The sequence below is a fragment of the Pungitius pungitius genome, chromosome 16 (assembly GCF_949316345.1).
Source record: "Pungitius pungitius chromosome 16, fPunPun2.1, whole genome shotgun sequence".
Classification (NCBI taxonomy): domain Eukaryota; kingdom Metazoa; phylum Chordata; class Actinopteri; order Perciformes; family Gasterosteidae; genus Pungitius; species Pungitius pungitius.
In genome coordinates this window covers 12,658,149-12,682,395 of record NC_084915.1, presented here as the reverse complement: position 1 = coordinate 12,682,395, position 24,247 = coordinate 12,658,149, and the positions used below count along the sequence as shown (strand labels likewise).

Genomic DNA, 24,247 nt, shown 5'->3' with positions numbered 1-24,247 from the left:
GCAACCACACACACAGATCCAGACTGGGGCATTTCCTGGGTAATGAGTATGGAGGCATCAGCAGTACTCTGAGCCAGCGTCACCCCATGACTGGGAGAAGAGAGAGACACAGAGTCAGAGAGAGAGAGAGAGAGAGAGAGAGATAACCAGTCACAGTGAGAGATTAAACAATGGAGAATAAACAGTTGACATCATTGTTCTAGAAAGATTAGCCTGTTGGCAGAGTCACTATGCAAGTGTGCATGGGGACAGAGACTGGCTGGGATGGGAGGACTATAAATACTGTGGCCGAGAGCACAGCAGCACCCATCTCAGAAAAAGTCAAGAGTCCGCCTTCATACCCATTGCTTTTACATCTCTTCTTCAACCCCATAATGGATATCCCCATCCAGTATCCGTGGTACCGACGGGCCTTCCCACATCGACTCTCTGACATCTCCTTGGCAGAACCTCTCACTGATTGGCCACCAATCTGGCCCTTCCCCTGGTCCTTCCCTTGGTTCCGCCCTTCATCCCAGCGCTGGTTCAACTGGCCCGACAATGGACACAGTGAGGTTAGTCTCAAATCAAGTCCCAAAGATAGCCGAATAATATCCTCTTCGTCGTCTCTGTATCATTTTGCATGTGTATGAGTCCTGCACCGAGATGACAATAACAACGTGTTTTCGTGCACAGTTGACCCCAGGCTGCAGGCATGCAGCATTCATCTTTACTAATGGTTGTGTTGTCTGAATAGGTGCGCATTGAAAAGGATCGCTATGTAATTCTTCTGGATGTGAAGCATTTCTCACCCGAGGAGTTGTCTGTCAATGTCAGTGACGAGTTCATCACAATACACGGCAAACAGGAGGGCAGACAGGTCAGAGGCACTATAGAGATGTCCAGAAATAGACAAAGGACATTCGTTTGTCGTCAAGTCACCCATATGCTGACTCTAATTCTGTTTCCAGGACGACCACGGCTTCATGTCAAGAGAGTTTCTGAGGAAGTACAGGCTTCCGGCTGGCGTGTCATGTGCTGATGTCACATCCAGTCTGTCACTTGATGGTATCCTTACCATCACTGCACCTCGCTCCTCTCCCGGCGCAGAGCGCACTATTCCTGTTTCCTGTGAGGACGGAATACCGAAACAGAAGATGTAAAGCAGAGTCTAACACTCCACTGCTTTACTATTAACCCCAAGTTCTTCCTGTTTTTAACTGACCTGTTACAGCTTTGTTGGCAGTTTAGCAGAAATAGGATTGCAGGTCTAGTGGTCTGTGAGTGCAAGTGCCTTCTAATAAATTTGTATCTAATTCCTAACTCAGTTTTATTTGAATATCTCTTAAAGACAGCAATGCTTTAAACCCAAAGACTAATATGTTGTTCTTATGTAACAGTCTATTTGACATATTGTGTTTGTTTTACAGTGGAGGCACAGAATAATGGAATTATAGTAGTTAATTTCCCAATCACAAGGCAGAATCCCTCTTTTAACCATGCCTATCTGCCTGAAAAAATGTTATGTAAATAAAACTGTGATAATATTTTCGAAAGGTATTTCCTTTCCTTCATCAGACATTTCCAAATGTTATTTGATTATATGATGTACCTGTTCTCCAGTTCAGTGATACAATTGGTAGCATTTGTTCATTGAAAGCAAACTGCTAAAATGTTGATTTAAAGTAGTTTCGAAAGGGTCCACTGAAGATTACAACAGACTAAAATTGTCCCACTTCATTGAATTTACATTATGAAGTACTGTTTGAGTGGTAAAGAGTAAGATGTCAACTGTGCTTTGTTTATTCTTTCAGTGTTGGTTTCTGTACGTGTGCGGAGGAGGAAGTTCTCTGGAGGCACATGCAGTGATTTTTAGTCTGATGTTTACTAAAAGAAAGCCACCGAAGGACTTGGACCACGTGTGTGTAAAGACACAGGGCGAATGAGTCGAAGGAAAATAATTGTGCGAGGAAGGAACTAATGTTTGGAAACAGACAGCTTTCTTCATTGGGCTTGTTAGAGTGAGTGCATATGCGATTGTAGATGTCCAAGTGTATGCCCTGTCATTCCCTCGTATTGACAAAAACCTCTCTGGCATATTAACACAGACAACAAAAAATAAATGTTGAAACTCAATCATCGGGCTGCTTAGTGTTCTTTTTATATCTGAAGTGTTTCTTTTTTTCATAAGAACTTCCCACAAAACCCACATATACTGTATATTATTGCATTTTACCCTTCCAAAGACATCATCTGTAATATAATTAAAGAGTTCTGCTTCATGGTAGCCATGTTTTTAATTCATTTGTATTCATTGTGGTGCAAAATCATCATGCGAAAGAAGAAGTTGTGTATACTTAAAATGTATTCATTCTTGTGTATTTGTGTTTAAATAACACAGAATTTAACTTTTACGCATTGAAAAATACTTTTAATACCAAACAAATACAAACAGTGCATTAAAGTACTACAGAAAATAGCCAAACAAAAATCAAATGACGACTTCAGCCATTGATTTGGAACCTTGTGACTACTGACAGCAACTTAGAATCATAAGCGAAAAGCCACCGAAGGACTTGGACCACGTGTCTGCCTCCACTGCAGATTATATTTTAGCAAACCTACCTATTATCATCTATGTCTGTGAGATCATATGTTACTCAAAGCAGGTTATCTTGTCTTGTAGTTGACCACAATGTTGTCCTCTTTAATGTGGAAGGGAACATCAGTTACAGTAGAAGTCCCACCGCTGGAAATGAGAGAATAAAAGAAGTAGAATTATTTTACATTTTCATATTTCATATTGCTGACACGTTAATCCGTTAATTGTTGTTAATTGTTGATTGTGTTTGGTGTGTGTGTTCACCTACAGTAGTCTTGACTTCGGTGCTGGCTGGCATGAGAAGATGCGTCTCCTCCACTATGCTGCTGGGAAAGTGTCCAATGCGAGCCTCCTGCTGCCCGTAATAGGAGTCTTGTACCTGAAAGCCGATGATATGGAATTAAGTTGTGGACAGAATCCCTTTTGAGTGGTCAATGTGATTGCTGCACATGGATGAAAGAGGTCTTCATAACGTCCAACAAAGCGCTTTGCTTCAGAGCCGTGTCAAAGCAAAAGCATTGTTTTCACTTACAATGCCGGCCCAGAAGAGGTTTCCTCTGTCCCTCAGCATTCCATAGACATAGACGAGCTGCCCCTGTCTGATCGAGATGAACCTGCAGTCTCCGGGGTAGTAGTCCTGCAGCGCACGTGCTATCAAGATGGGATCTGTGCACGATTATATACAGAGACTGAGGCATCACATTCAGGACTGTTGCACTCTATTATAAGTGTCATATCCCTTTGCAGACTGAGCATTTCTGCATGGTCGCTGTTATTTTGAGCATCAACAGTCGTGTAAAGAGGTCACAGCGTTGCTACCAAGACGAGGTATTGCTACTTACGGCTGCAGTCGGAGTCAGCGCAGAGTTTCTTGTCAGAGAGTTTGGGCATCTGCCTTCCGGCTTCAGAGATTGGCAGCGCGAGCCACAGTGAAAGAACAAGCCACAGTTTGGGGGGCATGTTTGCCTGTGAGCGCACCTAATGATTCCGATGGCCTAGTTTTACGCCTGGCGAAGTCCTTGTGAGCTTCTATGTCTCTCTGTTCTGGTTGCCGTCTTTAGAGAGGATGGTCAAAGTGATGGCAGTCCCTTTTTATACTCTCCCTACCCCCTTGCCTCGCACATGAAGGCACACAGAGCTCCTTTGAAACTCTTTGAGCAGGTAAACACGAAGGGGGATGAGGAGGAGGAGGAGGAGGAGGAGGGCCGGGGTAGACAGACCCCTGCTTGTGTCCTAAACGTCCCCCCTCTTCCCATATCTCACCCTGTGTCATCCCCGACCGGGAGGAGGATAAAATTGAGTAACAACACATTCCTCAGAGTTAATCCGTGTTTTCATACCTTGTTCGACCACTAGTTGTCGAAAACATTTCACCGCGGGAGCACCAGTCCTCCCACGCGCTCTCTTCACCTCTCTTACTTCATGAGAGGTGGAGCAACTGGCCGTATTTACATACTGTATGTTCCTACTGCCAGGGAAACCAGCTGAGCCTCTCTTGCGCAAACACTCCCCAAACACACACTCTTACACAAACACACACGCACAAACAACCCAAACAGGAAGACTATACCTGTATTGTGTGAGTTGGCTGGGAGCTATCAGGTAAGACAGACTTCATTTTTCTTTCTTTGAGCTTCCAATAAAGATTCTGTTAGTTCTCATAATGTAAAAATGTGTTGTCAGGAAGGACTTAATTAATTGAATGGATTCTCTGTTTTGTAAGGACACAGTTGAATGGTTGTGAGAGGTTTTAACAGGTGAGATGGCAGATGGTGACGTCAGCATTAGAGAGAGAATTGTCAGACTGAGACGAGCTAGACCTGTGCCCGTAAAGACTAAAGCAAACAGTATCTCTGTAGACATGATCCTGCAGTGACTGGAAATAACAATATGTGGTAGCAGCTTTTTAAAAGCCTTATTTTGAGGGAAAAAACACAATGTTAAGACTCATTATTTTAGAGACAGTTCGAAGAACATTCAAGACTGTATTTTTTAGGATCTATTGGAGCACATTACCGTTGGAGTTTAGGGAGGGGAGCAGAACAAAGATAACAGTGTAGCTGGTATTTCGGTCAGAGTAACAAAAGTACCTGTCAGACAAAAGACCTTAAAGGCAATCTGTGATTATGTTACAAGAAAACAAATAATCTTACACGCACACAAGTCATCCTATATGTCCTGAATTTCACAATTACAGTAAATATAATCTGTTGATTGTTGCTGTTCGTGCTATTGATGGACTTTCTTGCACACAGAAGAAGGAGAGAAGAAAAGGATTTAAACGATACCAGCGTTAAGACAATAGGCACCACAGTGAAGTCCCCGTTGGGCAGAGACATACCTGGATTACAAAAGTGAAATCAACCTGCTCTGGACCAGATAATCAAGGAACAGGAAAGAAGGTTTCTGGTGGTCCACCTGCCACCTGTGTGATCAAGCTCTTGACCTGGGATGATGCTTTTTTTGTGACTCCCACAAGCCGTCCAGCTGTCAACAATGTTCACCCCAAGGAAAGACAGTCTCTCGACCCCCGGCCTGGAGGACTCCTTCTTCCCTCTCTCCTCATCCTCCTCAGTCTCGCTCTCCTTTAATCTCCCCTCATCGACATCCTCCCCCGGCAGCAGTGACAGCGGAGGGGGGATCGAGACGGATCTGATACTAGCTGCAGAGCTGGGACAGGCTTTACTGGAGAAGAATGAGGAGCTGGCAGCCTCTCTGCAGCAGAGAGAGAGGGAGCTGGAGGTAAGGATGAGGCCACTGTAAACGGTCTAGCTTGGGACTTAACAGACTTTCTAAAACTTCGAAGTCATATAGTCAGCACTCAAATTTACCATGAATAAACACATCGGATTTGAATCGGACTAATCTGATCAAGGCTCAATTTATTCCACCTTAATTGATATGAATTAAAGTTCTCATAGGATCTATCAATATATATTTTAAAAGAAACAAATAGAAAAACAATAACTAGAAAAAGCATATCCCACAAGCGATAACAAACAGAAAAAGAAAAAAATAATGAAGAGAATGGGTACATCACAAAAACATAGTAAAAAAAAAAACAGATTTACAACTGATGCCAACTTCTTACACTTCCTCACTTTTATCTCTGCCTATCACATAGTTACAGGAAAGAATAAAGAAAGAATGGCACAGAAAAAAGGAAAATTACTGGAAAAATGCATTTAGCAATAGTTTTTTAGTAATAGTATTTTTCCTGTAAGTTGCATACATTCATTCATGAATGGATCTGTCCCTGGTTTGGTGTAAAAAATGAACAGGCATTTTCCACTGACACATTTCACAGTAGGCAAATGTCAAAAATAGATAATGTTGGATTCTAATTAGCTAATTGGCAGTGTTCAGTGTCCTGAACCGGAACAGACACTTATATATAACAGGGCCATTGTTGCTGGCTAATAACACCTTTGCTTTGCATTCTATGTGCGTGACAAGAGGTCATAAAGGCCTATCCTGCTCTTCTACAACCAGCATCACTGAATCCAATCTTATCTTCTCCTAAAGCTTCCCTTCACATTCAAAGTAACAAGAATACATGTTATTTGAGTATTTCAACATGTGATATTTCCATGTCTCTTGGAAGCCAGTTAATTTTGCATCTATTGTCTTAGGCTTTACAGCAGGAGAAGCATGTTCTGGACAGACGCTTGGAGATGAATGAACTGGTGTCTGGGCAGAGAGAGGCAGAACTGGCTGGAGATTTAACAGCCTTGAGGAATGAGCTGGAGAGACATCACAGCCAAGGGCGGGACCGGCGGAAAGATGACAGCGCACAGCTGACTCAATTAGCCAATCATAACCAGCGCTTGGTGGAGCAGCTTGCAGAGGTTGGTTTACACCACTAGTGAAAAAACAGGCCGAACCCTGCCTTAATGAGCTGCCATGCAACCAGGGGAAACCTCACAAGTATCGTCATGCTGTCAGAATAAATACAATAAAGGTGTATGCATGTGTGTGAGAATTGTCTGCATGTGTGTGGCGCAACATCGCAGCCATGCAGACATGAAAAATGCAGAGGAGCAGGTTTGTGGAGTCGCATCATCGTCACTCGTTAAACAACGGCATTTCTCAACCTTCCTGCCCACTTAGGCTGTGTCACTGGAACACTCCTTGAGGACTGAGCTTCGTTCCCTCAGAGAAGAACAAGATGAATCCTCTTTCAGCAAAAGTATCAACATTACACAACTGGAGAACATTCAAGCAGAGGTATGCCAGTCACTTCCTAATGTTTTGTCAGTTCTAAAGTATTTCAATCATGGCCAAATAGTTTGAGTTTATACTACAATGTGAATGTAAAAAGAGAAGTTCCCACTGCTCTTAAAGCAAGGCTCATGTCCCCGATGTAAAGGCTAAGTCCTGTCTGAACGCTGGCTATTAAATCATATGGCATCTGTAAATTTGAATGTCAAATCCATGTTTTGTTTACACAAGAACAAGATTAAGATCAAGTCTCTAAATAGTCAAATCAAACATCTCTGTTTGACGTCGGTTTGAGTCTGACTTGTGTCCCAAGTCTCCATCTGTGTTGCTAATAATAAAGCTTCAACACACGTGTGGGCCCGAGTGACAATATCCCAAAGCAAGAAAATATTGTTGCCTCTAACATTGCACCACTTATTCAGTCCTTTCTCTTTTCCCTCCGTACAGAACAGAGTGTTGCTGGAGCGCCTGTCGTACATGGAGGCACAACTAAAGACCTCACAGGAGGACAGCGACAGGCTCCGCGTGGAGAGAGAGGGGCTGAGAGAGCGGCTGTCAGAGCTCCAAACGAAACTGAGGGAGAAAGAAGCCGAGGTAAAGGACTGCTGTTAAAGATGAACTGTTGGCGTGAGAGAGAATCACGCGCTGCAAAAAGAGAGTTCGTTCATCGCTGAGAGAAGTACAACTAGTTTGAATGAATGTGTATTCGTGTGTGCTTGTGTGTGTCTGTACCTTTAGATAGAGCAGGAACAGGGATTGTTGTTTGAGTTGCGAACGGTGAATCGCTCTCTGCAGCGAAAAGCTCTGAACCTGGGAGAAGAGAACATTCTGGACAGTACGCAAACGCAACCTTTGTCCCTGCATAGTGAAATTCAGCAATCTCAGGTACACGCACACAAACACACACAACGCCCTATGTTTGTTTCATTTGAGACTGAGACCAACCGGTCCCCAAAATACTCTTGGTACTAAAAAGTGGATCTTATGCACAAACACCAAGTCATACGGTTCTGATGCCAAAGATTTCTCATCTGTTGTGTACATCTCTTTGTTTCTAACCAGGTAAAAGAGGCTCTTCTCGCTCACTCCACCGTCCTGCAAGCGAGAAATGAAGAGATTCAAGCGCTCAAAGAGGAGGTCTGTCGAACTACACACAACCACACAAACACTTTTCACAAGCACAGTTTTGCTGGGGGATTGACAAGAGACAAGGAAATGGAGTTGCTGCTGGTTTTCCCTTTTTCAGGGGACTTTCAAAGGCTTAAAAAGAAAGGTGCTTAACTGGAAAAATAATGAGGAAAAGTAATGTTTTTTTGTAAGCGTTGTCTAGTGTACCTCAAAAATACAAACATGTCAATTGAAAACGAGCATAAAATGTCTCCTTTAAATGGCATACAGCTGTAGATGATAGATATCTCTCTAGTTTGAAAATGAAAAATATTGTTATTATGATCATTACAATATGTTTGAATGTTTAAATTTCACATGTTGCAGCTGCAATCTCAAGGAGAAGAACTTGCGTCTTTGAGGCAAGAAATGCATCCATTTCACAGCAGCCCTGATAAGCCAAGCTACAGGTAATGTTATATAACAACAACATCCTTCCGTCCTATTTTCCGGCCCACAGCGACCCATATTTGGCTAATCATAGCGTCAATGTGCAGTTCCTTAGAGAGTGACTTGGCCACTGTGCGCCAGGAGAAAGAAACACTCACTCAGCAGCTTCTCAACACCATCAAACAAAAAGTGGCGCTGTCGCAGGAGCTGGAGGTCTGGCAGGTGAGCACCAAGAATGATCATTTCCACACGATGTCTCTGACAACACGTTACACATAGTTATGTTTACCAGTGGAATATTGTTTTTCTATTACCCCGTCGCAGGAGGACATGCGTCTGTTGATCAACGAACAGGTGCAGCAAAGGGAGGAGGAGAGGCAGAGGGAAAGTCAAAGAGAAAGACAGACAGAAAAACCAGTAGGGCTTCAAAGAAGCAAGTCTTTGAGATTGAAGGGAGAAGGAGGGAAAGGATTCTTCTCCTTTTTCAAAGAGAAATGACAGAGAAAAGGGGGCAGCAGTTTAAAGGGACAGAGTATCGGCTTTTATCATTCCCACTGCCAGATACTGCAGCAAGATAATGTACACTATAACATGTAATTATCGTTACCAAGTCAAATGTTTACAGACCTCTTATTTGAATACATGTGTATAACTGTATATATAGTATATCTGGTGTTTCAGAATTTTATATTAAAATTGTGTAAAACCAGTTCATCTCAAATGATTGATTTGTAATTTGATAGCACAGCATCTTAAAGCTGCTTTTATTTATTTTCTTGGTCTCTCTGAGTGGGAGTTTAAACAGAACACAAAAACTAAGAGGCAGAGCGTTCGATATGAACAGATGTCCAAAAACTAACTTCTACTTTATAAACGTGTAGAGGGGAGAGGGAAAAAGGAGCTCGGAGCAGAAATGCACAAACCATCCAGGGGTCAAATGCAAATATGTATGTAAAGTATGTATACTTTAAGAATTTGTTTCTATATATTCTAAATAAATGCAGAGGAAAACATCAAGCTGTCTTTTACGCTAATCTATAATAATGCCAGCAGGCTACAAACCACCTTTCTAAGGGCAAAGAGTTAGGTAGTAATTTAGTCACTATAAGTGACATCCTTCATTTTGTATATAGATAAACATTTGACCAAATGTTGATTCATCTACAGTGCTGCAATGTATTTCATATTAATACAGAAGAAGAAAACTTACTATACTAGAAATAACATCTTTATTAAATCAAGTCAAAAAAGACACTCTTCCACAAGTCTCTATGTTTACATTACATGAGGTATAAATAATATGTATGCCACATTTCATTAAACAGGACTGGAAAAACCCAGAAGCAGTGTGAGTAGTGCAGGTTGCATACAGATCCTTCATCTATTCACATACAGTACAGTCCAGGCTCAGCAGTCCGTGCATAGCCTCCCTAACGTCAGAACATGGCGCGAGCATTTTCCCTTACAGTCAACAGGGAGCTTGCTGTTGTTTGTTCATGTGCAGTTTCTCACACAGTTTTATAAGCTAGCAAAAAAAAGATAATTACTTACTCATACACACAGTTTTAAGGATCACTCTGGCATTTGAGCAGGACTACATCCATTTTGCATTTCTGACGACGGCCGCTTAGATTTATCTAAAAAAAGTATTTGGAAAGTAATGTGAATTTGGGCATTGGTATTGCATGTCCCTAATAGTTTAAGTATATTTATTTTTTATAAAGTGGTCAGCAGGAGGTTCAACTATATACAACAGTTACAGTTAATGGGGTAAAACATGAGAAAGACAATTACTTTTCAATGTAGTCTATATTCATTCCTTTCATTAACACTACTTACAGTATAAAACCTTTTGTTTTTTTCAGTTTGCAGGACATAGCAGATCCCTTTCTGTGTCCGTTGTCTAGGTTGGTTTCGGGAGGACAGAAACACATCTGTTTAGTCCAATCAGACAACATCACCACCATTTTGAGAGGTAGCTTTCAAGCTCCAACTATCAGCTCCAACACCCAAACAATCCACGATCCTCAGGTGGTTCAAGTGTTTTGTCCTGGAAGATAGGGCCTTAATGAAGGCTCTGAAACGGACGTTATTGGATGATTATCCCACGTTGATTCCGAGGCCAACTTGAAGCTTGTCACCTCTGTGATTTACAAAGGCGCCCATAATGAGGGTGGCAGGGAGCGGTGTCAGCCGCTTCTCCAACACGCCTCCTATTATGCACCGACTGTTTATCATGCCTGCATACACAAACACAGAAAAGTTCTCCTATACTGTATGCTTTATTAATAGTTTTCATGACGTTTGACTCAAAGATGGAGAAAGAAATTTACCTCGAAAGACCATATTGGCCTCTGGGAGCTCCATCTGGTACCCAATTGAAGTTGTGGTCTCCTGTGTCCTGGTACTTGCCTCAAACTCCACTCCAACTTGGATCTGGTGAATGCAAAAACAAGCACTTGCAAATTTTCAGTATGCATGGAAAGGCCATGTTTATACGCTACTGTGTCTTTTGCTGTACCTGTTTGTTGGCTCTATGGTAGTAGCTAGCATGGGCACCTCCTTTCCCAGCATTTAGCGTTGCCACCCAGTTGGGTCCTGTATGGAGAGCCAGGAAAAAGTCAAAATTCTGGTTCTTAGTCAAGTAAGAAAGATCAGAAAAGCTCAGATAAATGGTGTGTGTAAAGAATCAAACACAAAACTCTCACGTGAGTACTGTCCAGCTAAAGTAAGAATTCCTCCTTCCTCTGCTCGGCCCCGATGGTAGACCAGCTCCCCTCCTAAAACCAGCCCAGAAGACACACTTTGAAGGAAGTGTGCCACAAGGATAACTGTCAAAGACAAACACACACAAATACGTATTAGATTAGAAAAACAATAAATATCCCAATGATGTATTTTGCTGCTAATCATAGTTGTTTTGTTGAAAAACAGAACATTTTACTGATGTAAAAGTATTTCGTAATATCCGATGATGTTCTTATCATCCCACCTACTATTTCTCACCTGACTCTCTGAGGATATCAGGATTGGCTACTGTCACAGCAGCAGTAAAGTCATTCCCTCTGTACTCGGTTTCAAACTGCCACGTTACAAACTGGGACTGCTGGGTCTAAAACACAATCAACGATTAAAACCTTCAGAACAACGTTTAGTGTAAAGAGAAGTGCAGTGTCAGTGTCTGATTAAGAAGAACATTAAAATGTCACCTGGAACACTGTCCTGGCTCGTACTCGCTCGGTGAGATGTAGCAGAGCGTGAGCATTCAGGCTGCCAGAGGAGTCCATCTCTCCGATCAATGCTGGGGAATCCTAAAAATGAGGCAGAATCACTGTCAACTTCACGAATAAAGAAGGCGCTGCAGCTTCCTTTGTTTTCCAACATCCTATGCAGCTAAGCAAAGTCACGACAAAGTGTAATATATTTATGCCCCACCTTGTCCTTGCTGTAGTCATCAGACTGCAGATGCTCCACGTGGAAACGATAGTACGAAGGACTGACAGCACTGAGGTGGAGAGTATGACTGACCTGGAAGAAATGTATATTGTGTTATAACATTTAAGAAATGCACACCCTTGCTATCTTTACGACACATTGTTTAAATGTAGTCACTTTGAAGAAGCTGCTCAGAGTTTTGTTGAGGATCATCTTGACTCCCTCAATCTGTTGAGGGAACACATCTGGGGAGACACATAGAAAAAACAACAGTCAGATCACTAATATCTCTGCTTCCCTTATTTGCTCTGCGTGTCGGCCCCTCCTTTTAGCCGGGCGAACCTTTGCAGCTCCTGTGGAGAGAGTGAAAGCTGCCTGGGTTGGGCAGGCGGCCCTCTCTCCGCTCCCAGCGTGGCGGACTGTCCCAGTGAGCAGGATGTGCGTCCCAGTGAGAAGGAGGAGGGTCCGGGGAGAAAGGCCAGTTTTGATGGCCCGGACTGGAGGACAAAGCCAGAACACTGCCCATGTGGGCACAACACTTCCTACAAAATGCAAAGAGATGAAGGAGGGATTTACAACGATGCAAAGACCAGTTGGGTTTTTTTTAACCTACAACCTGTTCCTGCACAAATTAAAGCCCGATTATACACCACATGAAGAGAACAGAGGTAGACCATTAACCAAGTCCTGAAGAACAAATCTTTGACCAATGGAGCGTTAACATATACATGTCTGTTATTGATGGAAACACCTTGCACACGCTCAGAAAGTGTTACAGAGGAAGCTAATGGCATAATAGATGCTAACCAAAATAAGACATTCGGACTTGTATCCTCAGATGTTGAGTTCTGGTTCATTTTAATTGGTTTACATCGCAACAATGATGTTTAAATCACGGCTGTCCGCTGTTTCTGTGTGCAGGTGCAGCAGTTCCGTTAGCTAGCATGACCTTAGCATTGCAAATCCCAGTAATGCGCTAGTTGTTCAACGACCTACTTCCGCTGTTATCCAGCGACGTTAAAATCCGGAGCGAAACTGAGAATCGCACATGAGCAACAACTGTCAAGTGGAAATTCCCATTGATAAACAACGCCGAGATAACTGATGCTCTGATCCACTGACGCTGCGAATAGCCCACTCCTCCAGATGTGATGAGCCACCCTGCAAATACTTCCCCCCGCAAACCCGATGGGAATTGTGTAGTCAAATTACGCAAATTAATGCACATGTATCAAAGTAATATTAGCGAAACAATAGCTATACATTTCAACCGCCTAGTATTCAATTACAATAGCTAAGTGTGCTTGTTGTAAACCTTACTCGGGGAAACAACGCAACGTTCCTAGTGTTTTGTTTCCGGTCGGACTGTTTATCTGCGACACGGCGTTGAACGAAAGCCGCTACAGGTGAGGTAGCGTTAATATTATTCATCTTTCATGTACCACAGTGCCGAGGCAGTAGAGTGTGAACCTATTTAAGCTACACTACACGCGTTGTCATTTCTAAAGTTCAGCCGATGCCACCTTGGAGACAAGATACGGAATTAACTAAAACAGTTGAATAAGACTAAAGCCGCTCGTTGTCGCTTCCGTGCGCGTCTCTCTCCGCTCTATATGAAGCGAAATAATGTGCAACCTCCAGGAAACTCAACATTTGTGGGTCCCATCGTTTTCTTTTTCCTAGGTGGACCGAGCATGTCTCTCTCGAGATCCATATTGCTGGTGGGAGAGGGGAACTTCTCATTTTCTGCCTCGTTGTCCTCGGAGACAGAGACCCGCGTAACGGCCACTTGCCCGCAGCGCCAGGAGGACGCACTGCGGCACGACGGCGCAGCCGAAAACATTGACATGATCCGGGGCTCCGGTAGGGCGGTTTGTCGGTGTTATATTTTTCTACCAAGTTGTTTGTTTTTGTGGCACTTCTTGTACACTCTTGTGTGTTATGCATCAGGTGGGTTGGTGCTTTTCGAGGTGGACTGCACGAAGCTCGGGCAGTGTGCCTCTCTGCGGGGCTGTTTATTTGATCGCGTGGTGTTTAACTTTCCTCACTGCGGGAGAAAGAGCGGGGTCAAAAAGAACAGAGAACTCCTCAAAAACTTCTTCCTCAGGTAAAACTGCATCATTCTTTATCATTCAATCCATTCGTAGCAGTGCTTCTGAAGTTTGGAAACCAATATTGTGGTAGTCTTTGTTATTGTTTTTTTCTCCAAGTTAAAAACATGCCAAAATACCTTTTTTAGTTTGAAATGTTTATCTCAGTAACTACACATTTGAGAAAAAAACTAGTTGTCATTCTTGAGAATTGTTTCTATACACTGACTGAAATTTGTGCGTATAGCACAAAGTATCACCAAATATCTCCCCCAAAAAATCTAAATCTATTGATTCTGGGCTGCAATTTATGAATAACATATTAATAGCAGATATCGGCTTCATTTTTGGGGGGTATCAAAATGTTTGTATTATGGCTTAACATGTTAACATGTATTTTTTGGTATTCTTTTTCACAGGTTTTAAAGGCTACATTACAGTACACTAACAAATGCTACACGCTACAGTGCACCTCTAAATCAAGCTAAATCATTACATCAACGTTACTCATGATTAGAAAAAAAAATATCTGCGTAAATATTTTGTAAAATCATCACTGGTCAAGCCTATGTAACAATATCAATGACAATGTATGTCTTCCTATATATCAGATTTTCCTTTTATTGCCCACTATGTATTCTTGATTTTGGGAAGACCAGTTCCCTTTATGATGTCTTGTGCGTCTCATGGATTTTTACACTATTTTCCCCCAGCTTTGATTACGTTTCTACTTTTATAAATGTATGTTCCCAATGTCTGTCTTCCGTGACAACTTACTAAATACTTTTTTTCTATACCTCCAGTTGTGTTCAGTTGTTGTCTGAAGACGGAGAGGTCCATGTTTCCTTGTGCAATGGACAGGGTGGGACACCAGCGGACCAACCGAAGCGAGAGTGGCACAACAGCTGGCAGGTGGCTGCCATGGCAGCAGAGGCTCACCTCATCCTCAAGGATGTCCGTCCTTTTGAAAAGGAGAAATACCAGAGCTATAAGTGCACTGGATACAGGTAAGCTGTGAAGGTGAGTGTGACAGGGTATGAAGATGTCAAAGCCTTTGCGTCCCTGCCTGTGTGTTTTGATGTGTGATGGTGTGCCGACACTCACTAAGGATGTGTTCTTTTTGTTGTGCAGGAGCCAGGATAAAGGCTTTCATGTGGAGAACGGTTTACTTCACGTGTTTACCCGCAGCCTCCCCTACAGCCCTGCTGAGATACTAAAGGTTGAGGAGGTTGTTGAAGGGGACCAGGTTCTGTACAACATACCAGCTGAGCTTAGTGATTGTGTGTTCAGGTACAGTAACACGGAGACTCTTGTGCTGTTTGAGTCGACAACACAAACAAATAAGTTATATAACCAGGCGTCTCTTCTCTTTCATCAGGGGGTTTCTCTGCTCAGGCTCTGTCCACCCTGTCAGGTTGGTGCAAGATTTTCTTCTCAAAGGACTGGCGGAGAAGTGGTCTGTCTCCATGACAACACAGACCGTTCCCTTCCTCCTCAAAGCCAAACAGCCGCAGGCGTCCGGCTGCGACATTGATGCGGCAGACTGCTACTGGATCCACCTGCTTCAGAAAGAAGTCGTATCTGAAAACCATACCTCGACAGACAAAGAAAGAGACATACAAGCGACTTTGGCACGACTCACCTTGGATAAAGTGGACAGGGTGAGGAGTAAAGGAGCAGAGAGCCTACGATCTGCAGGCTTAATTGACATTGATCATGAAGGGGAAAGTTGTCTTTATATGCTCCGTCCGTCACTGCTCTCCCAGATGGAGGAGCTTCTAACTAAAAGAGAAGCGTTTGTTAACAATGCAGCGAGGCATGGGGTGGATGAGAGGAATAATGAAAGTGTTAAGCTCGACGGACATAAGAAGGAGGGGCCTCTTGGGGGCTGTAACGGTGTCCCCAGCTTGTTTGGCATTAGCGGCCTAGTGTTTAAGAACGTGCCCGTCAACCTCTGGAATCTGCCTGCCTTTCATGAGCTCCTCCTCAGGGGGGTTTTCCCCTCAGCATGTGAGCCAATCAGATTGATTGGACAAAGACTGGAAACGCTGCTGGCACCCTATGGGGTCTCCTTAGTCGCCGAACAGGGCGGTCTGCGTATGACCGCTCTGCAAAAGGGATTGGTTGGTAAAGTGTTTGCAAACAATGCAAGTGACAACATTAGCAGTGTCAGTGTCACCGTGTCCCTTAATTTAGACCTTCTCTCCGTGCTCTTGTTCTCACTGCCCGACTGGCGGCTGCTGTGGTCCCACGACCCACGCTTCCTACGGCAGTTTGAGCTCCGCCCATCCCCGGGGGAACCGTTCCAGCCGTTCTCCCTGTTCCCCGAGCACTTCAGCTTCGACATTAGCTTCTGGACAGGGCCGACATGGGCGGAGAGGAAGTTCCACGCCGCGATCCGAGAGGCCAGCCACGGGACCGTGGAGCAAGTCAAGCTCATGGACACGTTCTCGCATCCCGACCTCAGCCAGACCAGTTACTGCTACAGACTCATCTACCACTCAAACACACATGCTCTGTCACACACACAAGCTCTGCAGTTTCACAAAGACCTAGAAACCTTCCTTACCTCTCGGTTACAAGTCACTATCAGGTAGTAATATTTTAATGTTTTAAACAGTTTTTGTCTGCTTGTATCATAAGCATATCGATAGTGGTTGGACAGTGTTTACAGTGATTGGGACATTGTGCGCTTTAGTTTTCCATTGAACAGGTGTCTGCATCTGTATGTTGGATTAAAGTAGCATTCAATAAATGTTTTCAGAATGATCTGAAGTGAACAGGTATGAGATCACAAACCATTTTGTCTGGTTGGTGCTTTCTGTAAATTGCATAATGTTGCATCCCGTTTGATAAACTGATCATATGTTTTAATTTTCTTAAATGAAACTTTGAAACACACACATTTTCTTCTTCATCTTGAGATTAGTATCTCAAAATTGCTTTACACATCTTTGATGTTTTGTTAGATCCTTTTGGGGAACTAGTAGTCCGAACTAATGTTGATTAGTTATATTGAAATAACAAAGTCAAGAGAAAGATGAGTGCAGAGAGCTCTCATGAACGCTGTCAATAACCGGACGGCGCCGAAAATGAACGAGGCACGAATCGGGAGCACTCATCGGAAAACATGGCGGGCAAAACGCTTCGGCAGCGAACCCGGCGAGGCAGCAGACAAGATGCGAGCAACGCGAACGTCCCCGCCGAACCGCGGCCACCGAAGGAGGAGAAAGGCGGTGATGACGGTAAAACCACGGAGACCCGGCAAGAGTGAGTACGAGCTACGTGCTCCATCCCGCCGGTCTGACGGCTAGCTAGCTTCCGCTGCTCGGGCTGTCAAAGTAGCTAGCTAGCTAACGGTAGCTAGCTTGACATGTTGAGCAAGTCCGGATAATGACAAGACGGCAACGGTGTAAAAATGTTCCCCTAACAACACGTGGAGTTAATGTCTTCACAGTTCTTCTGAGTGCACTGCCTGTGAAGTTGTGCTTCCTCTCCTGCAGCTAGCTGGCTGCGTGTTTTAGCAGAGCAACGATAAGTGATCGGGTTACTTGGTCCACTTCATTCATTTCTTCCCCCCCCTGCTGTCCGTGACACTGCCACATTTTACGAAAGATCCACACGTGCACTTTGAATCAGTGATTGTTGTCATTGATGAGTTGCTCAAGTCCTTTTGAATTAAATTGTATCGTGTGTAAGATGACGTGTCATTAGAAACTGTGGTCTACTCAGCAGACACTGGATTTCCGTGGTAAACTCAGCAGACACTTTAATCTTAGTGCACGTGTATGCTGATACTTACGGTATTGAACTCGTAGACGCAATAAAGGCTATTTAATCAAAGATTCTGGACAATGATGAATGTGTGTTCTCGACCATTCTGATTACTGTTGTACAAAAACATGAGTACTTTTACTGTACAAAGTACAAACAATTATCTAAAGTAAAAGTCCTAAACAAATGTACTTATGTACGTGTACATTGGTCTCTTTTATTTATTTATTTATTTATTTATTTGAGCAGTACACATGGTGCTCAAAAGGAGTGGACTGAAGCAAAAGCTTATGAGAGCCCACCCCCAAGTACAATAAAATAAATAAAGTAACAATAATAATCTTCAACAATAGTCTCTTCCTGGAATCAAATTTGTTTTATTGGTGTTCAAATATAAAGAAATTGTGTTTTTGAACACGCAATGGAGAAATCTCTTAATTTATACAGTAAAATGATTTCCTATTCAGCATCCTAGTAGTCAGAGAGATAAGCGATCGGGTTATCTGGTCCACACAATTCATTATGTATTGTTATTTCTGTTCATATATGAAGAAATTGTCTTTTTGATTGTACAAGAGTAGTTAGAGAAGTCCTGTAAACACATACTTCTACCATTGTCTGCAATTTGCTATTTAAAAAGCCTTTATTCCGGTTGCGTGTATAATACCGTAAATGTCAGCATATACGTGCACTACTAGTTGACCACGCGAATCCAAGTGTCTGCTGAGTTGACCGCAGTCATTAGAAAGCTTGGTAGCACAGCAACAACCGAGCTAACGTTAACTGATGGGATGCTGAGTGTAAACAAGGGGAAGCAGGAGTCGTTCAATGTTACTGGTAATACTATTGAATGGTTGTAAATACTTCTTTCACTTCCCCTAACTAACAGACACATAACTATCCATATTGGGAGGTGATTATAATGGGCATTGGGCATTGATGTAAAATTCGAGTCATATTTTTGTAATATTTGAATGATTGTTATTTTGATTTCTAAAAATTAAAATCATTAGCAATTTTAAAAATTACTACTTGGATTAAGGATTCATGTTTGCAATATGTGCAATACGATGATGATGTTGTCATGTGCTAAAACACATATGAACCAATATTGGAACGGAACAAAATTAAATATGAAAAAGATACATTTTGGAATAAAAATATATTTAAAATTCCAAATGTTAAAACAGGACAGAGCCACGTTACAAAACTGTAACTTGTAGTGGAGTAGGTGCCACTGTATAATGTAACTATAATTAGTGGTATTTGTTTTTTCTTTGATTACGTTAGTGACACTGCTTCGAAAACCGCGTCTTCAGAGTAACGTTAATTCAGGTTTTTTTCTGTTGTGAGATGATATTCATACATATTTCACATGCTGTAGTGGATTTTAGTAATAGCTCATATATTTGTATTAGTACACAATAATTGCAAATTGGTGTGTTTTTTTTCTTTTTTTTAAATTTTATTTTATAGGTCAGTAAGTCGTGGGGGGCAGGTATGGGCTCCAGAAGGTTCAACAGCATTTAAATGCCTGCTCTCTGCACGTTTTTGTGCGGCTTTGCTCAGCAACATCTCCGACTGTGACGAGACATTCAACTACTGGGAGCCTGTGAGTACTGCTCCCCCTTATCAGAAATCCTAAATTGTCATTTTCTGACCTGTGCAAATTTTCATTTTCTGACCCTTGCAAAGATTATTTCAGACAATTGAACTCAGAATATAATTAATGTTGGAGTAAGATACTACTTCTCTTTAACTGTTAATTTGTTAACCTTTTAATTATTGGTGACTGTTTTGACAGATGCACTACCTGCTCTACGGCACCGGGATGCAAACATGGGAATATTCTCCATTGTACGCCATCAGGTCGTACGCTTACTTATGGTTACATGCTCTTCCTGCTTGTTTGCATGCCCACGTTCTACAGACAAACAAGGTATTTATTCCAAACTTGCTTTCATGTGAACTTTTGTTGATATTTGAAAAGGAGATTTATTCATCTGTCATTTACAAAATGTTCAGCATTGTGTTATGATTGTGTTGCAGGTGTTGGTGTTCTACTTTGTGCGTTGTGTTTTAGCATTCTCGTGCTGTGTCTGCGAACTCTACTTCTACAAGTGAGTTTACAATCCTCTTGAATGGAAGTAGGCATCCTAAGTGTTCGGCCTGCACATTTAGCAATTTAACCATTTGGTTTGTTTGTTTGTGTTTGTGACACAGGGCTGTTTGTAAGAAGTTTGGTTTGCATGTGGGCCGTCTAATGTTGGCATTCCTTGTCCTGAGCACCGGAATGTTCTGCTCGTCTGCAGGTTGGTCGGATTTAGTTTTCCTAATCCTGTTACTATTTAAATGTGATCTATTCACCTTCATCTCTGCCCTCTGTTGTGTTTACATCCATTTTTTGAATAACTTACTTTATTGCTAAAATCTGCACACTTGGACCACATTATAGAGCAGAATGTGCGCACTGTCAGTGTGTAAAGATTTATAGGGACATTCAATATTTTTGATACATTTTGGATCTTTTTTTCCACTGTAGTCCCATGTCTCCGTGAAGGTCGACTGAACAAGGCTTTGCAGAGCCAACAAATTGTTAGTCGCAGGTTATTATTCTGCTTAATGTTTGTACCCCATCCTCCCCTTTGATATTTGCTCCTCAGCATTCCTGCCCTCCTCGTTCTGCATGTACACAACGCTGGTTGCCATGACGGGGTGGTTTCAGGACTCAACGCCGTTGGCCATCATGGGTGTGGCCGCTGGCGCCGTTGTTGGATGGCCGTTCTCTGTTCTTGTCGGGTAACTAAAATGTTTGTTGGCAGGACATTCCATCAGATCGACATGTCAAAATGTGTTATTCTTATGACGGCTTTCATCCCTTTCACTTTTAGGATTCCCATTGCTTTTGACCTGCTGGTGTTAAAAAGGGAGTGGAAAGGTTTCATCACCTGGTCAGCTGTGGCTCTACTTGTGCTGCTGGTGAGAATTGTTTTCTTAAATACATATAAAACCAACAAGGGTTTAAATGTGCATATCACAGCACAAGGTGTATATCAATTTCTCAACAGCGAGTTGATCATTAATGCATGTTATGGGAAATTCAGATTTTCTCTTTATGTGTTGTACAGAATATAATATTACATATTGCCATGGTAAATATGTGCACTTTGTATAGTTTAGTTTGTAACAATTCCAAAATGATAGAAAGCTAAATGTAGATTGGGGACATTCACTTTCCCTCTGTCTGCCGTTTTGTCTTTCTCAGGTACCCCTTGTGGCAGTAGACTCTTTCTTTTATGGAAAACTGGTCATCGCTCCACTTAATATTTTACTTTATAATGTCTTTACACCACATGGACCTGACCTGTATGGTAATATACAAGATCACACATCATTAATGTAATCATTTTATTTTTGTGATAGCAAAAGATGCAATTTTGACCTGATATTTTCCATTCTGGAAAGCATGCTTTACAACAAGTCTTTTCTCGTGAAACACTTTTCAGTATCTAATTCAGCATCTTACACAACCAATCCTGTACTGCAGAACAAAGAGGCAGCATTTTATTAACCATCTCAATTCAGAGGTTTTCATAACAGAGATTTATATTATAGATCGATTGATTTAATGACAGAATGGAGCAAAGGAAAGCATGAATAATTTAAAGCTGTACTATTTTAAGTTAACCCAAATGGCATTCTATCATTATCACAAGTAAAACAAACCCAGACCGTGTGGATTTCCAAATCCAAACTTTAAGCTGTCTTGATTGTACATGCTTGTACACGTGCTGAGGTATTTCACATATTTTGTGTTGTGACGTTTTCAGGTACAGAGCCGTGGCATTTCTACTTTGCAAACGGGGTCCTGAACTTCAACCTGGTGTTTGCTCTGGCACTTTTGTCTCTGCCACTCACCGCTCTCATGGAGACCCTGTTACACAGGTTCAATGGTGAGGACGGAAATGCAACAGCAGAACCACATTTATACCATTATGTAGACATAATAAATAGTGGTGTGGTAATGACACACTAGGGTACTTTACACCCCATTGTATGAGTTCTGATATGAAGTAATCCAATCACTATTTTCTGTAACTATTAACTGTTAATTTAAGAAAACCTCAAATCTACTGCTGGCTGTGTACCCGAGTCCTGCTCAGTCATGTAACATATGTGGCACATGTTGCATCTTAACCAATAATGAATTAAATCGTTTATCTTGACCGTTGGTGAATATTCAAAGTTGCTCCTCTTGATTCACCGTGCTTGTGCACACGTGTTTCCTGCAGTGCAGAACCTGGGCCGCCCATACTGGCTGACCCTGTCTCCCATGTATCTGTGGATGTTGGTTTTCTTCACGAGACCTCATAAAGAGGAGCGTTTCCTCTTTCCCATCTACCCTCTCATATGCCTCAGTGCGGCTGTAGCCCTCTCTTCGCTACAGGTGAGTTTTGACATTTTTGCTTTTGTTGCATATTGTTCATGGGCTTCACTTCTGTTAAACCCCTGTTGGGATATGTGAAAAAATGTTTTTGTAATTGATCTTATATTTCCCGCAGAAATGTTACCACTTCCTGTTCCAGCGGTACCGACTGGAGCACTACACGGTCTCCTCCAACTGGTTGGCTCTGAGCGCAGTCGTGGTCTTCTCAGGACTGTCACTTTCTCGCTCTGTCGCCCTCTTCAAAGGTCTGTGTGTGTGTGTCCGTGTGTGTGTGCGCCTGCCTGCCTGCCAAGCAACAAAGGCAAGCCGTTCAAGATAATATATATATATTATTTTTTTTTCATTTTGTCTTCAGGATACCACGCCCCTCTGGACCTGTACCCAGAGTTCCATCGCATCGCCAAGGATCCGACTCTTCACTCGGTCCCTGAAGGCAGACCTGTTAGTGTGTGTGTGGGCAAAGAGTGGCACCGCTTCCCGAGCAGCTTCCTGCTACCGCACAAGTGAGTATCCGGGTCTAAGTCCAAAAACGGTATGGAACGTGTATTATGTTGTTTTCCAGGTTACTGATAAGTTTTTCTTCCCCGTCTGCAGCTGGCAGCTGCACTTCATTCAGTCTGAGTTTAAAGGGCAGCTGCCACAGCCATATGCATCTGGTCCTCTGGCCACACAGATCATTCCGTCTAATATGAACGACCAGAACTTAGAGGAACCGACCAGATATGTGAGTCGCTCAGAGTCGCGTGCTTGTGTGTTGACGGGTGGACACAGTATTCACTAGTAGTTGCAGTTTTAATTGGGAAATGTCTCCCCTGGGCAGATGGATTTACGGCAGTGCCACTACGTAGTGGATCTGGATACAGAAGAAGAGACGCCACTTGAGCCACGTTATTCAGCCAACAAAGAGGAGTGGAACATTATCGCCTTTAAGCCTTTCCTTCAAGCCTCGAGGTAATTTTTGTGTTATTTATAAAGAGAGAAAAATAAACCATGTGTCCTGAATTTTCATAAGATTGTAAAAATGTTAATCCTTACATTTAAAACAGTTTAATATAATATTTAGCTTTCAAAAAAACACCCAGAAGGGAGAGTATCGTGTTAAATTCTTAAACATCAGGCAGAATGTTTGAGCAGATCACTTAAAATTAACTGTCTGAGAGATGGATGCAGTTTCTGAACAAAAGCAATTTCTCTACCAGGTCATCTCCTCTCTTCAGAGCGCTCTACATCCCGTTCATATCAGAACAACATACCACCTACAGGCGCTACGTCATATTAAAACCACGGAAGCAAAAGCAGCCTCGTAAGCGGACTCATGGCTGACCATTGAACCTCAACCCGCCCTCAAGTACAAAACAACAACGGAATCGTATTTGTATGTAATCGTATAGACTTGAATGTGTTTGCAAGTGTGCGTCTCATTTAAAGAAATCTGACCCTTTTTTTAAGGACATTCTGCCTGCCTTTGGGTTCATGGAAGAAAAAAAATGAGACCGAGGTTATGTTCTGTGTGTTTGTGTGCTTGGCAAGTATCAGGACAGATTTGTGTGTGTGTGAGAGTGAGTGTGAGAGAGAGAGAGAATGATTTACAGGGGATGGACACACAACAAGGTACTTAGACAGGCCGTTACACACAAATGATGAAAAGTGTTTTTGAGTCCTTTTGAAAATGTCTCCTGGAAGTATTTTTCTGAATGATGACTTTAAGAAATCTCGTTGCGTTTGCTCGACTGCACCTGAACAGTATCTTATTGTGTGCTCCGTGTCAGTGGAGACAAATGTGTGCGTTATTAATTTTACTTGGAATGTTGATAATTAAAAACATGCTTGACTAGTAATGAAACCTTCCTTTTTATTTCACTGGAACAGCAAAATCTCTTCACCACAAGCAGAAAGATTCAATTCTAATCTCATTTTAATTGAAGCTGTAACAAACATACAAACCGCTCTCACTTACAGGAGAGACGTCAAGGCATTACACATTCTGAATAAGTAATAATAACAATGCTATAATTTATCATTCTCTTTGATGTCATGCCATTGTTGTGGACAGGCTGCAGGCACTCCAAGTCACTGAACGAGACACCTGCCCACTGGACCGCAGAAAGAACGTCATAATGACAGTGGAATTGAAATGTTTTC

General features: G+C 42.4%; 6 protein-coding genes across 10 annotated transcripts; 4 read left to right on the top strand and 2 right to left on the bottom strand.

Annotated features, from left to right (window-relative positions):
- Positions 1–177: 177 nt before the first annotated feature.
- Positions 178–2,207, top strand: LOC119215941 (alpha-crystallin B chain-like). The gene is made up of 3 exons (XM_037468506.2): positions 178–554; positions 737–859; positions 951–2,207. Exons 1-3 carry the CDS (start codon positions 231–233, stop codon positions 1,140–1,142), a joined length of 639 nt encoding a protein of 212 aa, XP_037324403.2. The 5' UTR covers positions 178–230; the 3' UTR covers positions 1,143–2,207.
- A 66-nt stretch (positions 2,208–2,273) lies between these two features.
- mia (MIA SH3 domain containing) lies at positions 2,274–3,740 on the bottom strand. The gene is made up of 4 exons (XM_037468507.2): positions 3,424–3,740; positions 3,114–3,247; positions 2,850–2,960; positions 2,274–2,728 (listed from the first exon to the last, which is right to left on the bottom strand). The coding sequence occupies exons 1-4, from the start codon at positions 3,539–3,541 to the stop codon at positions 2,705–2,707; spliced, it is 387 nt and encodes a 128-aa protein (XP_037324404.1). The 5' UTR covers positions 3,542–3,740; the 3' UTR covers positions 2,274–2,704.
- A 306-nt stretch (positions 3,741–4,046) lies between these two features.
- Positions 4,047–9,538, top strand: bicdl2 (BICD family like cargo adaptor 2). 3 transcript variants are annotated; one of them, XM_037468170.2, is made up of 10 exons: positions 4,047–4,183; positions 4,837–5,323; positions 6,214–6,429; positions 6,692–6,808; positions 7,250–7,396; positions 7,541–7,687; positions 7,865–7,939; positions 8,297–8,379; positions 8,467–8,581; positions 8,684–9,536. In XM_037468170.2, exons 2-10 carry the CDS (start codon positions 5,078–5,080, stop codon positions 8,855–8,857), a joined length of 1,320 nt encoding a protein of 439 aa, XP_037324067.1. In that variant the 5' UTR covers positions 4,047–4,183; positions 4,837–5,077; the 3' UTR covers positions 8,858–9,536. The 3 variants fall into 3 exon arrangements, with proteins under 3 accessions (XP_037324067.1, XP_037324069.1, XP_037324068.1); XM_037468171.2 differs by having other exon boundaries at positions 4,055–4,183; positions 4,840–5,323; XM_037468172.2 differs by lacking the exon at positions 7,541–7,687 and having other exon boundaries at positions 8,684–9,538.
- Positions 9,539–9,569: 31 nt separating this feature from the next.
- On the bottom strand, positions 9,570–15,026 carry si:dkey-71l1.1 (uncharacterized protein LOC569883 homolog). 2 transcript variants are annotated; one of them, XM_062558122.1, is made up of 11 exons: positions 14,989–15,026; positions 14,682–14,845; positions 12,137–12,336; positions 11,972–12,039; positions 11,795–11,887; positions 11,569–11,670; positions 11,366–11,471; positions 11,068–11,190; positions 10,881–10,957; positions 10,693–10,795; positions 9,570–10,599 (listed from the first exon to the last, which is right to left on the bottom strand). In XM_062558122.1, the coding sequence occupies exons 3-11, from the start codon at positions 12,318–12,320 to the stop codon at positions 10,460–10,462; spliced, it is 996 nt and encodes a 331-aa protein (XP_062414106.1). In that variant the 5' UTR covers positions 12,321–12,336; positions 14,682–14,845; positions 14,989–15,026; the 3' UTR covers positions 9,570–10,459. The 2 variants fall into 2 exon arrangements, with proteins under 2 accessions (XP_062414106.1, XP_037324070.1); XM_037468173.2 differs by lacking the exons at positions 14,682–14,845; positions 14,989–15,026 and adding an exon at positions 12,791–12,959.
- Positions 13,118–16,849, top strand: fdxacb1 (ferredoxin-fold anticodon binding domain containing 1). 2 transcript variants are annotated; one of them, XM_037468165.2, is made up of 6 exons: positions 13,119–13,200; positions 13,478–13,657; positions 13,745–13,901; positions 14,688–14,891; positions 15,016–15,174; positions 15,263–16,849. In XM_037468165.2, exons 2-6 carry the CDS (start codon positions 13,489–13,491, stop codon positions 16,479–16,481), a joined length of 1,908 nt encoding a protein of 635 aa, XP_037324062.2. In that variant the 5' UTR covers positions 13,119–13,200; positions 13,478–13,488; the 3' UTR covers positions 16,482–16,849. The 2 variants fall into 2 exon arrangements, with proteins under 2 accessions (XP_037324060.2, XP_037324062.2); XM_037468163.2 differs by having other exon boundaries at positions 13,118–13,200; positions 13,478–13,901.
- Positions 16,850–16,939: 90 nt separating this feature from the next.
- On the top strand, positions 16,940–24,239 carry alg9 (ALG9 alpha-1,2-mannosyltransferase). The gene is made up of 15 exons (XM_037468166.2): positions 16,940–17,154; positions 19,135–19,270; positions 19,463–19,597; positions 19,708–19,778; positions 19,882–19,970; positions 20,322–20,457; positions 20,550–20,637; positions 20,924–21,029; positions 21,489–21,611; positions 21,951–22,105; positions 22,221–22,350; positions 22,461–22,608; positions 22,700–22,829; positions 22,926–23,056; positions 23,305–24,239. The coding sequence occupies exons 1-15, from the start codon at positions 17,015–17,017 to the stop codon at positions 23,426–23,428; spliced, it is 1,842 nt and encodes a 613-aa protein (XP_037324063.2). The 5' UTR covers positions 16,940–17,014; the 3' UTR covers positions 23,429–24,239.
- Positions 24,240–24,247: the final 8 nt, after the last annotated feature.